The sequence below is a fragment of the Paroedura picta genome, chromosome 6, assembly GCF_049243985.1.
Source record: "Paroedura picta isolate Pp20150507F chromosome 6, Ppicta_v3.0, whole genome shotgun sequence".
Lineage (NCBI taxonomy): Eukaryota > Metazoa > Chordata > Lepidosauria > Squamata > Gekkonidae > Paroedura > Paroedura picta.
Genome location: NC_135374.1, coordinates 67,939,782 through 67,954,198, shown reverse-complemented (window position 1 = coordinate 67,954,198; position 14,417 = coordinate 67,939,782). Strand labels below are relative to the sequence as shown.

The window sequence follows — 14,417 nt, the reverse complement described above, 5'->3', positions numbered from 1 at the left end:
AACATTCCGACATCAAATTTTGTTTTAACAAGCTAAAACCTCAAATTCGCTGTCTGATTATGAAAGAAACTGCTATGGCTCATTATATACTTTATCTGTTTCTAGTTTGCAGCTGTGTAAAGAGGGCTCTGGAACAGATTCCCCAGTCTCTTGGAGGCTACAGACAAAGCACCGATTAAGTGTCATGGGTATGCATTTCTACAATGCTGAAAATCAGGGATCCTAAGAAAAAATGTTTCTATGTGATCCAATTTCAGAAAAACAACAAAAGACAACTCAATCAAAACTCACCCCACATTTGATGCAAAATTAAAAACTAAAAACTAAATTTGTGACAACAAAGTACTAATTTTAAGAAGAAAAGGTTTTTATACTCCACTTTTCCCTACCTTAAAGAGTCTCAGTCTTACAATTGCGTTCCAATCCTTTCCCCACAACAGGCACCTTGTGAGGCAGGAGGCACCAATTTTAAAGGTGTTTCTATTTTTGTTTAGATGCTAGAGAAAAATATGCCTGTACAATTCTACCACAAAGAAGCAAGAAAGAGAGGGACCCTTTTCAAAAGCATTTTTTAAATCAAATAACTGAATAAATAAATACATTCCTTTATATGTCTAAACCTTAACAAATTAACCTTAACAAATAAACACAGAGTTTTCAGCACACAGAGGAGAATTTTGGAAATACTTCCTTTTTATATCTTTTTTATTTCTCTTCTGAAACATTCTGATTTGGTTTTGCTGGGATTTCCATATTTGAGATTGCAAAAGCTCATATTTATGTGACTAACACTTTTCCCCCATGTCTGATATAAAAATATTATTAAAAAGTATAAACACCTCTAGATGGTTTGATCTTGGGTTGCCTTATTTCCTGATGGGCTCAATTCTGCACAGGATCTTGGGATTCTATCCTGTGTCTATTTGTCCCAATAGCTGCCCTGAATCCCCACCTTTGCAGTTTAAAAAAAATAGAAAAATATGGCAGAGGGTTGGACCAGAACCAATGGGTTGAAATTAATTCAAAAGAAATTCCATCTAAACATCTGGAAGAAATTCCTGACAGAGTGATTTCTCAGTGGAGCAGGCTTCCTTGGGAGGTGATATGTTATCCATCTTTGGACATTTTTAACAGAGGCTGGATAGCCGATGGAGACGCTGATTCTGTGAAGCTTCAATGAGTGACAGGTTACAGGGGATGAGTGATAGGTTTGTGAGTAGGGATGTGTGCTTCAGCTCAGTCATCTCGGAGATCTCCAAGGAGGCACTAAGGAGGTCAGGGCCATGGTGAGGAGAGCAGCGGCAGCAGCAGTAGTACACTGACTGGTGGACATGTGCCGCAGCAGAGGGAGAAAGGCAACAGAGCACAAGCAGGGGTGGCAGCAGTGCACCAGCCAACAGCTGCACACTGGAGCAGAGCCCAGCTGCTGGATGAGTCTGCCATGCAGGGGGCGAGGGAGTGGAGGGGGCAGGTAGGTGGTTTCCATTGTTTTCCTCCTCCAGCGGGGGGATATACTGGCCTGCTTTTCCTTGGATCCAAGGCACCATGGAACAGCCTCCCTCAATCCGTTTGGCCATGGGGTTTGCCACCTCGGACCACCTCGGGTTGCTTTATCAGCAGAACCAAGGCACACATCCCTAGTTGTAAATGTCCTGCATAGTGCAGGGGGTTGGACTAGATGACCCAGAAGGTACCTTCCAACTCTATTATTCTATGAATCTGACATGTGCAGCATCTTTTAAAAGCAAAACTTTGGCAATTGATTGATTTTACACCGTTTCTCACCAAAGCAAATGCTTGTAACCAAGCTCTTGCCTAATGTAAGGTGACCAGATTTTAACATTGGTAAAATGAGATACCATGGACCGGGGGGTTCTTGATTAAAATTTTATCTATATGGAGCAACAACAAATTTCATAGAACACATAGAACGCAAAAATAGTATTGTAATATATATTTTTTAAAATTTGAACATAAGTACAATTTGCCAGGTGCTCCCAGATGTCCCTCCAAAAGTGGGACAATCTGATCACCTTAGCCTAATGGGAAGGTTGGCCAAATTCTGAACAAAGAGTCACACAGTGAAGGATGTTTAATAATTTTCTCAGAAAATACAAAAGTAGATAGTGTTTTCATTTACCAAGACAATCCATACAGCTACTCTGTAAAGGATAATCGATTAGGTTAAAAGACTTGAACAGCACCTGGAACACAGTTCCCACCTTCATTTTGAAAAATGTTTAGTGCGTTATCAGCACAGGTTTTTACTTTTCCCCTTATCAGTGACTGATTTTAGATTAGATGCAAAAAGGACACTCAAATTTGAAAACTCCTTCATTTGCTGAATTTGTTCCATATTCAGGGGAACCCTGAAGGGTTCCTTTTTCCATCTTCTTCTTTTTGAATATCTACTTTAGTTTTCTGGTAGTTTATTTTCAAGCCTTATTTAATACAATAGTCCGAGAAAATTGGAACTCTTGTCTGAGAGAGCAAAACAGTGTCATCAGCATAAAGCGGAATTTGAATATTGCAACTGGCCAAATGGGGTTGATGACCTAGCTCATTAACGTAAATCAAGAGATCATTTATATATAGGTTGAACAAAAAAAGGAGGTAAAAGGCAGTCCTGCTTAACCCCATTATCACGGTTAAATAGCTCAATCAGATCGCTGTCATAGCGACAGTGGACCTGAGCTGTATAAGCCATAGCAGCCGTTTATCAGCTGTGGTGTGGTCACAGCTTTTCTCAGATCCAAAGCCCCTTTCAGATCAATACATTCTACATAAAGGTTGTCAGTTGAGAAACTGGTGCATTTTCCTATCCATTAATGCAGAACTTAGACAATGGTCCATGATTGTCCTCTCCTGAACCCTATCTGTTCTTGACCCAGAATATGACCCTGTTCAAGCCATTCATCTTAAGGCATGTAGCAAATACAAAGATATTATGAGAAACTGATTGGATGATAGCACCTTGGGTCTGAGCACTGACCTTTTCAGAACACAAAAAACCCAGACACGTTTATTCCTGAAAACTGTGGAGCTAGAATCTCTGCCTACCAAGATGGATTTGATTTGAATAATTCATTTGGGATAAAGTCTGCTCCAGGGGTCTTCCCTGAGTGGAGGCAGTAGATCAAGCCTTCAACTTGAGAAGGGGTCACCTCAGGCCAGTCAGGAAGAAGGCCATCCGGTTCAAGTATCTCAGAAGTAAGAAGATCACTCAGAGTAGCAAACATGTTTTTAAAATATGACTCCTAGACCTCTGGATGAATACAGAAGGAAATACTGCTATATGTTCTAAAGACCATATTAATAATTGCCCAAAATGCCAAGTTGTTGTTGCTTTAAATATCCACTTGGACTCCCTTATGGTGTTCCATGGGGTGCAATTATCTACCCCACACTGTTTAACATCTTTGTCCATTCTGTGGACCGGCTGATCTGGAGCTATGAGTTGGGTTGTCACCAATAGGCGGATGACACCTAGCTCTATCTCCTGATGGATTGTTGTTGTTGTTATGTGCGAAGTCGTGTCCGACCCATCGCGACCCCATGGACAATGATCCTCCAGGCCTTCCTGTCCTCTACCATTCCCCGGAGTCCATTTAAGTTTGCACCTACTGCTTCAGTGACTATCCTGATGGATAGACAACCCAATTTACTCCAAAAATATTTGCCAGATGTTTGGAAACAGTGATGGCTTGGTTCAAGCAGAGCCACCTACAACCCCACCCTTCCAAGATGGAGGTCTGGCGGAAAAGGCCAGATCAGGATTCATTCCTTCCATAACTGGACGGGGTGCAACGTACAATTTTGCCCTCGGACAGGAATTTGGCGATGATTTTTGACACCTCCTTGTCTATAGAGCTGCAAGTCACCAGAGTAGCACAACTGACATTTTCCCACCTTTGTCAAGTGATGCTACTAGCACTCTATCTGTCCCCAGAACACCTGGCTACAATGATCCATGTGACTGTCACCTCCAGGCTAGACTTCTATAACTCGCTCTATACAGGCCTTCCCTTGTTCTTGACCCAGAAGTTACAACTGCTACAGAATGTGGCTCCTAGTGTCCTCACTGGAACATCAGCCAAAACTGAAGCAGCTGCATTGGTGTTCTGGATCAAGTTCAAGGTGCAGGTACTTACCTTGAATGCCATCCGCAGTCTGGGCCCTACATATCTGAGGGAGTCTTTGTCCCCTTATGCCCCTGCAGAGTTCTTTGCTCTATGGGTATGAACCAGCTGGTAGGCCCTGGCCCTGGTCCCGGTCTGGTAGAATGAGCTCCAGGACAAGCTGAGGACCCTGTTGGAGCTGTCACAGTTCTGCAGGGCCTGAAAGATGGAGCTCTTCCATCAGGCTTTTGGTTGAGGCTATGACCAGAAGATCCTAGGTCCCTCCCCCCTTGTCCCCCCACTCTCAGGGGGCAACTATTTTATGGACATTAGCTGCCAATAGCAGGCATGGGCAGGTTGACTGGGACTCTACAGAGGGTGAGGACCAGGGAGGAGAGATTATGTTGCCATTGTTGATTTGTTATTATACTGTGTTTTATCTGTATTCTGGGGGTTTAATTGTCATAGGGTTTTTTAACTTGTAAACCGACACAAGCTGCCATTGCTAAGAACAGAAGAATATAAATTTAAAAATAAATAAACTAGATGTAAACAACCGATAGAGAACACAACAATTAATGTACTTGCTTTGAATAATTAGCAATTTTAATATTAGGCAAATTATGTTAGCCAGATTTAGGGATCTTAAACATGGCAACCCTAGTCTGATCTCAAGAGGAATTTGATAGGGAAAGGCGAAGATTCAAATGCAAAATTGACTCTAAGAGAATTTATGCAATGCCAATGTATTTTCATGACAATTATTTCTATTCTGTAATAGCTTGGCATCAATTCTTCTAGAACTGCAGCAGAGATGTTAAAAGTTTCAGAGGATGCAGGGATGAAAACAACAAGGTCACAAAGGTTACATGAAAACAGTGAAAATGCTGGGCAGGGTCTGGACACAGCGAATGGAAAGATGAGATATTGATTAAAGGTTTGGCTGAAGAGGTTTGGAGACTTGCCACTATTAGATAGGAGAGGTACTGAATGACAAAAAATGGAATGCCAGGCCTCATTTGGACTTGAAAGGCTTACATGAATTTACTTATTTTATTATTGCTTTGGTATTTCATGAATAATTAAACTTTTAGTTTATTGACAAGAGTTCTGAGAGTTATAGTTTCAGAAAGAATAATAGCACCATCTCCTATTGAACTATTTTTGGGTACATGCCATAGAGACTAGAAATGCTGATGCTTTGTTTATCTTGTTGGAGATTTCCCCCCCTCACACTAAATAAATATTAAAGGAGAATCTAAAAAGTATATCTTGCAAAACACATTAGGACTTCAAACTCCAGAATCAATAGAAAATAAATATACTAAAAGTAATATGGTTGACTTGAGCTGTATATCATTTTTTACCTTTAAAGAATTCATGTGTTTGCTAATTTACAGAAACCCTACAGTTTACTTATTATTCAATGAAAGCGTTTTAAAAATATGTATCCCATTAGGGAATCATACATCCCAACAAGAAGAAAGAAAATTGTATGCATTTTGAAAACCGAAATTGCATTCAAGCATGGCATACATCCTGACATTATACCATTGGGGCATAATATTGTCTTTTTCTTATTTTGCCCACAGTTGTAATGTGTGGAATGGCAATAGATGAAGGAGATGAATGATATTTGTTTAGTCATTTCCTTTTTAGAGATGCTGGATAAGATATATACAGAGAACAATGGCATTTATAATAGTATGAGTTTTGAAATATGTTCCTGAATGTTAGCCAAAACATTATTATTGTAATAACAAGGTGGTTATTCCGTGAATATTAATGGACAATACTTATAGCTTACACATTTGGAACTGATTTAAAAAAATCTCATCTTGCCAAGTGATTGTGTATGAATGATCTAATTTCACAATTCCCATGCAATTTTAATCAGGCTCACATGACCCATGAGCTTCATTTGATTCACTAGAACTTTTATCAACCAATGTATCCCCATGCCATTATTAAATATTGGGCCAGTATTCAGGGGAGAAGGTGCAAGCTCTTGTCTAAGAAAAAAATACTGGGACATGAGATATAATCCACAAGCATTACAATGCTTAGATACATATTTAACCAGCAAATTAATTCATGGGATTTTTATATAGTAATTTCTATGAAATAAAATAATAATTTCTCTATAATAAAACATTTTATTATCATTGAGCATCCATACCTGTGGGCACATGAAAGAGATTTTTGCAGTGTGGCTTGCTCTTCCTAGTGCAGAAGGACAAAACTGAACTGGTACTTCGGTAGTGGAACAAGGTGCTACAATCAACTGCAAAAACATTTGAGGAAAACAAAAGAACGATAACAAAATCAATTTCTTTTCAAGCCCATTCGTTTCTTTTCACTCATATCGACACTGTTGATGTTTACGTGATTAATGTGTTCCACTGTACGCCTTCTCTGCTCTCAGCATGCACGATCTGCTAAGGCTGATAACGTGCATTGCAGTAAACAGTGCTTAGTGGCAGTCACAGCACGCTTGTTCCCCAGAAACTGAAAACACCGTGTTACTAGCCACAAAGAAGGAAGTGGAGGTTGTTTGAGAGCATGGATGAAAGGAACAGAACTTCCGTTTCAAGTTGTATATTGCCACTTAATCTTTTTTCCATCACATAAATGCTTTAAAGTTGTATATGCCTACTCAATTAAAAAGCAAAAAACCAATTTTCAAAAAGCACCATGCCGTTACCTCTCTAAGTTTCTTCCCATCATTACATACATTTATATGGGCTCAGAGAAATTTCATGCTGTGATCAACTTACATTAAAATTAAAATAGTTTGGTACACAGTTGCATTGGAAAAGTAAAGTGTCCAACTATATGATAAGATAAAGCTGTTTGAGGGTACCAATATCCAAATCCCAGATGACTATTACTCAAAACACTTGTAATCTAATGTCAAACAATTCTACTAGCATATCTACCTAAAACACTTGTATAATGTTGCTGCTATTTATTATTTATTTATTTGACTTTTACCCCGCCACTCTCAGACAAGCTAGCTCATGGGGGCTCACAATATATAAAATATAAAACCCATAAAATACAGTAAAACAGATAAAACAACACAGATGATGAACTCATAATCCCATATTAGGCCCCTAGTCTCCAGTCTTCTGTTCCTGGCTGTTCCAATTTGATGTAAACTGGGGACAATGGTAAGCCCCCTTCCAAGGAGTCCAAATTTTACAATGACAGGAAAAGACCTGCTCTTATCACCCGGTATTTGGCCAAGCCTCAACCAAAAGCCTGGTGGAAGAGTTCCATTTTGCAGGCCCTGCAGAACCCAAAGAGTTCCGACAGGGCCCTCAGCTCTTCATTCCACCAGTCAGGGTCCGGGACCGAAAAGGCCCTGGCCCTGGCTGAGGCCAGGAGTGCAGGCCGAAGTTGACAGGCCTTCAATGAGGCCTACCACTTGTCCTCTAGATCAGGGGTAGCAAACGCTGGCAGGGGCTCATGGGAATTGTAGTCCATGGACATCTGGAGGACCACAGGTTGACTACCCCTGCTCTAGATCCGTGCCCATCATGGCTCCTCACCAGAGATCTTCCTGAGTGGGCTGAAAGAGGCCATGGTGCATCCCCTATTGAAGAAACCATCACTGGACCCACAAGACCTCACTCGCTACCACCCCATCTCACATCTAGCATTCCTGGGGAAGGTGGTAGAGCAAGCAGCTGTGAACCAATTTCTAGCACACCTGGATGAAGCTTTAGTGCTTGACCCCTTCCAATCCAGCTTCTAATCTGGCCACGGGGTGGAAACCATGGTGGTTGCTTTAATGGATGACTTTCACTGCAAAATGAACTGAGGCAGTCTATGATAGAACCTGGACACAGAAATTTTGCCCAAGTACCAGAGGGTCACCTGGATATCTTTGGTGTGATTATGTAACTTCCTGTGTGGTGATAAGACCTGGAAATTTCTCTTTCTCCATGTAAGTTCCCCCCACACCTCCCACTGATTGCCAGGTGAGACATGGCAACCTTAGTTCAAGTCGTCAAAGCTCTTCAACAGGTGTAACAAGTCATGGTGGCCAAAGATCAAGCATGGAAGTAGATGGCTGCATCTCTCAAAACAATGGGTTCACATCTTTAGGTCACAACAATGGGAAGTCATCCAAGCAAGTCCAGTTCAACAGGGCTCTAAGAACATCTTGAGATTGAGATACATAAATAGTGGTTTCTAAGTTATTGCAGATGTGAGATATTTTAGCTGTAAAACAACTTGCAAATATGTCATTGTGCCACCAAATTAACCAAGTTCATTTCACTGAGGACTGATATAGTCTCCTCACCACTTGGAAAAGCTCAGCTAGAAGGCAGAGACATAAAATACTTAGCTCCCATAGCTACTGAGAAGGCATAAAGGTATTAAATAAGGGGATTAAGTCACTCAGCCCATTGTCCCAGATCCCAGGGGCTGCTAAAGCAGCTTAGATTCATTCTGTAGATCTAGTCTTGTACAATGTCCACCGAATTTCCAGAAGATGAGGAGAGAATTCTAATCACATTACACGAATTTTTTGCCAGGCCTACTGCTCTGGAACTAGCCAGGGAGGTAAGAGAATTGTGTTTCTTGCCTATCATCCTTGCCAAGGCCCAAGAGCTTAAAAGGTAGGTGAGTAAGGTGTTTTGCTTTTTTTTAAAGCCACTAAGGCAGAGTGTTACTTGGCTCTTGGGAGTCATCCTGCAAACATGATGTCAGAGTATGTCTACATGCAATGGTGGGAGTTCTGTGAACAGTGTTCACAGTTTTTCATTTCCCCAAAAATCACCCACACAAGAGCCCAAATCTGACTGGGAGCATGGCACAAGAACAAAAACTGTGGAGAGCTCTTACAAATGCCAGTGTCAAGTACAGTTGCATTTAACATACTGTTTAATTGGAACTTAGTTATCTCACTGTATGAAAGGAGGGGATAACTAAACCATTCCAATATGTTTTAAAACAAGGAATGTTCACTTATGATGGATTAGAATGTCTGATTTAAAAACTATTCAAAGAAAATATTCAGAGGTTGAAATAGAAAAACAGTAGTGAAGCCAGTTCAAGATAGAAATAATTTTTATTTTTCCCTAAAAAGAATATTACTCTCTCTCACACAGACACACACACACACACACACACACATTTATAATAAATGTAAAAAGAGTGAATGTCATGAGAGTTCAATTAGTATTTGAGATCTTCTACACTTTGAAGGTTCCCTTGAAGCAAAAGGTGGCAGCTGGCTGATTACTGGAAATGTTCAAAGCAATAGCACTTCAAGAAAGAGGCAAAGAGGTAATGTTTGAAATGCACATGCCCAGTGTTAAAGACTAACACATTTGGGAATGAACACTTTTACAAAGTAAATTTAGGTAATTTATTTTAATGTGCCTTTACAGATAATGTGCCATGAATGGTGGTGGCATTTAAGCATTTGGTAATAAATGGAAAAAGTTGAAAGCAGGAAAGGTATATTAAACTGCCTGGGCAGTCTGCATGCAGGCTACAGGAATCAAAATTCATTATCATTAGGTCTAATAAATTTCTCTGCTAATAATCTGATTGTATACGTTATCTGTTAGACCTCTTCCAAAAGCCATTCTAAAGCAAACTAATAATATATCAAGATCATTGTACTAAGAAAGCAAATACTAATTTGAGAAAGGTTATTAATGCATCAAGCATCACTTTCCTATTTTACAAAGAAATTTATAATACAGTTTTCATTCATTGTCTGGGGTTGCATGAGGTGTCTCCACACATCCCAAAGGGGAGGAGAGTAGGGATAATAATGCCAATAATGAACCTTGTTTCCCCAGCTTGAGGGCAGCAGCAGCAGCAGCAGCAGCAGCTGTGAGGGACATGACTGAATAGACACAGTCCCTTGTGCAATGTTGCACAGTTTAGTGCCAGTTTGGTGTAGTGGTTAGGAGTGCAGACTTCTAATCTGGCATGCCGGGTTTGATTCTGCGCTCCCCCACATGCAACCAGCTGGGTGACCTTGGGCTCGCCACAGCACTGATAAAACTGTTCTGACAGAGCAGCGATATCAGGGCTCTCTCAGCCTCACCCACCTCACAGGATGTCTGTCAGGGGGAGAGGAATGGGAAGGCGACTGTAAGCCGCTTTGAGCCTCCTTCGGATAGGGAAAAGCAGCATATAAGAACCAACTCTTCTTCTTCTTTTTCTTGCTGATGTCACTTCAGTCAAATGAAAGGCAGGCATCTCTTTCTGCAGCTGGCAGTGGCTTTGGGTGGGCTAGGAGAGCAGCCAAACCCTCTCTGGGCTTCTCATGGGGGCGAGTTACCTGGCAAAAGGTTGGAAGTGCACAGCCGCTGAAACGGTGGCATGGAGAAAGCGGAGGAGGAAGAAACGAAGCAAACCCCTTACGCACAGGACGGAATGCAATGGCGGCAAAACCTAGAGTATCCGATTATGCATGTGGCTACTCTGGAGCCCCTTCTGGTTGCGCCCTGGTCCCGGGAAGCTCCACTTTCTTTCGCATTTTGCTAACGCAGCTTTTTCGGCTGCTTATGTTGACTCTGTGCCTGGTTGCCGTCTGCAGCATGCATAATTGGTGATTTTAGCCACTGCCATTCCACCCCAAAAGTGGACCTTCCACTCCGTGCATAACGGGGCCCATGTGGGTCTGCAATCTGAATTACTCTCATAAGAGCCCTTGTTATTGGCTGGTAAATTAACTTGCTCCCCTTCTTTTTCTAAAGCCTTCTATCATATTTGCCCCTGGCTCATGCCATTTCAGCTTAACCAGAGTCCCATGATGCCTTTCAGATGCTGGCTGCCTGCCGCTACTGCCTGCCGCCTGTTGCCATTGCCCGCTGCTGTCCACTGCTGCTTCTGGCCGCCATCACACAGGCTTGTCTGTCTTTGACCTAAACTGACCCCTTCCATTTTCCTGCCTTCCTGGAGCCATCTGGGTCCTTTACCACTTTATGTATATTGTGTCTATTTCCCTGCTAGAGGTATTAAATTGAAAATTACACTTTTGCTTTGTTGATAAGGGGTACTTTCTGTAAGATCACAGAGTGTGTGAAACCAACTGGTATGGGTGTGTGTGTGTGAACTGAACCCTATAATTGTTTCAGATCTTTGTAGCTTTGGCAACACAGAATCTCAATTAATGTTGCTGTAAGCATGTCTCTCCAAATGTCTGAAAATTCTTACGCTAAAACTCAGAGTTGTCTTCTTGGGAGAATTGTCATCGAACATTATGCCATCAAGGGGCCAGAAAAGTGAAACTCACAAAAATCGTATATCCAAGACCTCACACATCATAAATTTAGTTTCTTGCAATGTAATGGTAAAATATTATTCATGCAAGACAAAAATTAAACTTCTAAAATTTTTGAACTTTGACCAATATTATATTACATTCAACATTTTGTCTAACAAAAAACCTTAATGTGGTATAGTGGTTGAAGTGTCAGATTAGGATCTGGGAGATCTAGGTTCATATTCCAACTCTGTCAGTTTGCTGTCAGGCACACACTCTTAGGCTAATGTACCTCATAGAGTTATTGTGATTTTAAACAGAGGAAAGGAGAATGACGTAAGCACCATTTGAGTGTTAGCAACAATCCTACATTTCAATCACACACCTTTCCTAGTAGCTGACTTATGCAACTGAATCCGAGATTTCAGCGCATGCTTTATCATTGAGTTAAAGTCCTCTCCTGGTTAAGACGGTTCCTTTTAGCTGTTGCCTTTAGGCCCCCATTTTGGTTTAGTCTCCCCCACCATCTTGACTTGGTACCAGTTTGTGCTCTACCTCTATCATTCTCCAACAACAGTCATCAATATATCTATATATCAATATACCCCCCCCACACACACACAGAAAACAACACCTATATCCTAAAGAAATGAGTACCCTCTAAGATGTCAATGGGCAGTGTGGGGGTTGCTATGCAACTACAATATTACCCATCTTCAAATCTGGATTTCTACCAATAAAAAAAGGGGGGGCAAGACCTTTTGCAACACGATGGTCCACAGCTGCTTCCTTCCATCCTGCCATCAAGGCCATATTCCAACTCTGTCAGTTTGCAACTCTGTTTCCAACTCTGTCAGGCACACACTCTTAGGCTAATGTACCTCATAGAGTTATTGTGATTTTAAACAGAGGAAAGGAGAATGACGTAAGCACCATTTGAGTGTTAGCAACAATCCTACAAGGCCAGCAACCAATAGGAAACTTGCTACTATACAATTTGTATAAATTCCCAGATTGCTTTAAGTCAGGCACAGAATTTAAATCAGCAGACACCAGAAATATATATTTTAATTCCTTCCCTCAACCTATTCCACTGTGGATTTTGGCCAAACTGGAACATGAACCACATTTACACAGATATTTCTCTAGAGTATGCAAATCTTCTGGAGTACATATAGGAACACGAAGAAGTAACCTACTCTGTAGAAAGGCTCACTTGTATGGCCACAACTATTGTCCACCTACAGCTGCTTGCAATTCCTTCTACTCAATCCCCAAATCAGAATAGAAAGTTAATTTTTCAAATGAAATGTAGGTAGTGCAGCTGAGACAGCTGTCACTTTGATATTCAATTATTCATTGCATCTAATTCTGATTGTTACTTTGCCTAACCTGTTGTTGCTCTCAGAAAGATATGTCACCATCTTCAAAAAATCAAAATAAATACAAACTTCTAATTTCCATTTGAACTACTTAATATTTCACAATCATGTGACTTCAAGATGAGTAAATAAGAATACTCATTTACTTTATTCAGTACAGTTTATCTAAAGTGCATTAAACACTACACTATAAAGTAAACAATATCTGGCTGTTTCCTGTTACTAATCATTTCACAGAACAGTATTTGTATAAAGTTTTATAATCTTGATTCATTTAATTACTAACTATAGATTTTGTAAGAACTCTAGCAGGTTCATCCATATTAAGGTTGGATCATTAGCCTACTGATGGATTAGCGTTAATGATAATGAATTTTGACTTCTATAGATTACAGTCAGGCAGTTCAGGATGCTAAAAAATACCTGCTCACTTTCAGCTTTTCCAGTTTATTATTAGCGGTTTATATATTGTCATTATTTATGTTAAAATATTGTATAAATAAGAATTCTAGAATAAATCATCTATATTACAGTTTTCCAACCCAATTGTATTAAAAAGCTGAGAGACTTCAAAATAATACTCTTATCTTCTGCACAGGTTGAATCCTATTGCTATGGCAACAAGCGACCCAAGAAAGTGTTTTAATGCATCACATTTTGAATGACAAAAAGATAATATCTTTGGTGATAAAACTCCATGCTACAGTTATGATTGGAAGATTCTTTATTCAGGATTTCTCCTGTACTCTTATTATTAGGGGACATCTTTGCTGGGGGGAACCTTTAAATGGATCTTTTATGATTTTGCTTAGTTTCCAATGGAAGACAATAAATGGGCAGCAGTTGTGGGAAACCATTGAAGTAGCTGGATTACAGCATAAACAACAGATAGTAGGGTAGACAAGCTAAGGATCTTTTATGACAACATTCACTCAGAAGGATTGCAGAAATCCATTCTACCCACTATTATTATCTAAGGCCTTTTTGTAGAACCAATGCCTTCCTATAGATATTGAGTACACCCCAGCTCTTTTGTGCATGAATGCATCATTTGTCGGCCAAAGGGAAAATCCAAATCCATGGGAATTTAATGATTGGTCACATCAACATGCCATGTTCATAAGGCTTCAGTATGAGCAAGTGATTTCCCCAGTTCTTTCTCAATTGTCTCTGAGTGCCTAGTCATGTGGCTGTTTTTGGTAAGAACCGTAGCATCTATCTTGCAGCATAGATATGTCCTAAAATGTAGCTGAGTGGTATCAATCTGATAAGGAAACCGTCTCATTAGCAGTATTTCTGAGCTTTATCCTTGTTTTTATCCTATGCACTGTAATACTGCATTGACCCAAAGTTACACTAGACTGTTTTTTTCAGATTCAAGGTTTTCAAACTGCATACCCTCTTTTCAATGCTCTACTAAGATTCCTTTTCTTTTTTCTCATTTCTATGCTGTTCTCAGGCTTCTGCCATGACTATTCAAAACAACTGCCCACTGCACGCCTTACCAACATCAGGTTATCAAGTTCTGTCTAGACTGCCGTTAGCAACTTCTACAGCTTCAGGAATCACTATACCAGCTGTTTTAATCTTGATTTAACTGTACAGATATTACTATGGTCTTGCCTTTAATAACTGACATGGTATAGATCAACATCCATGGCACATCCATGTGTGACA

The 14,417-nt window shown here is 40.3% G+C and overlaps 1 protein-coding gene across 3 annotated transcripts in view; it reads right to left on the bottom strand.

Moving 5' to 3' along the window:
* The window catches only part of CFAP47 (cilia and flagella associated protein 47), a 277,930-nt gene that overhangs the window by 69,974 nt on the left and 193,539 nt on the right, over positions 1-14,417 (bottom strand). For all 3 annotated transcript variants that reach the window (XM_077342939.1, XM_077342940.1, XM_077342941.1), the window contains exon 55: positions 6,298-6,402. In XM_077342939.1, the coding sequence (XP_077199054.1) occupies positions 6,298-6,402 (105 nt within the window). The remainder of the gene's footprint in view (positions 1-6,297; positions 6,403-14,417) is intronic.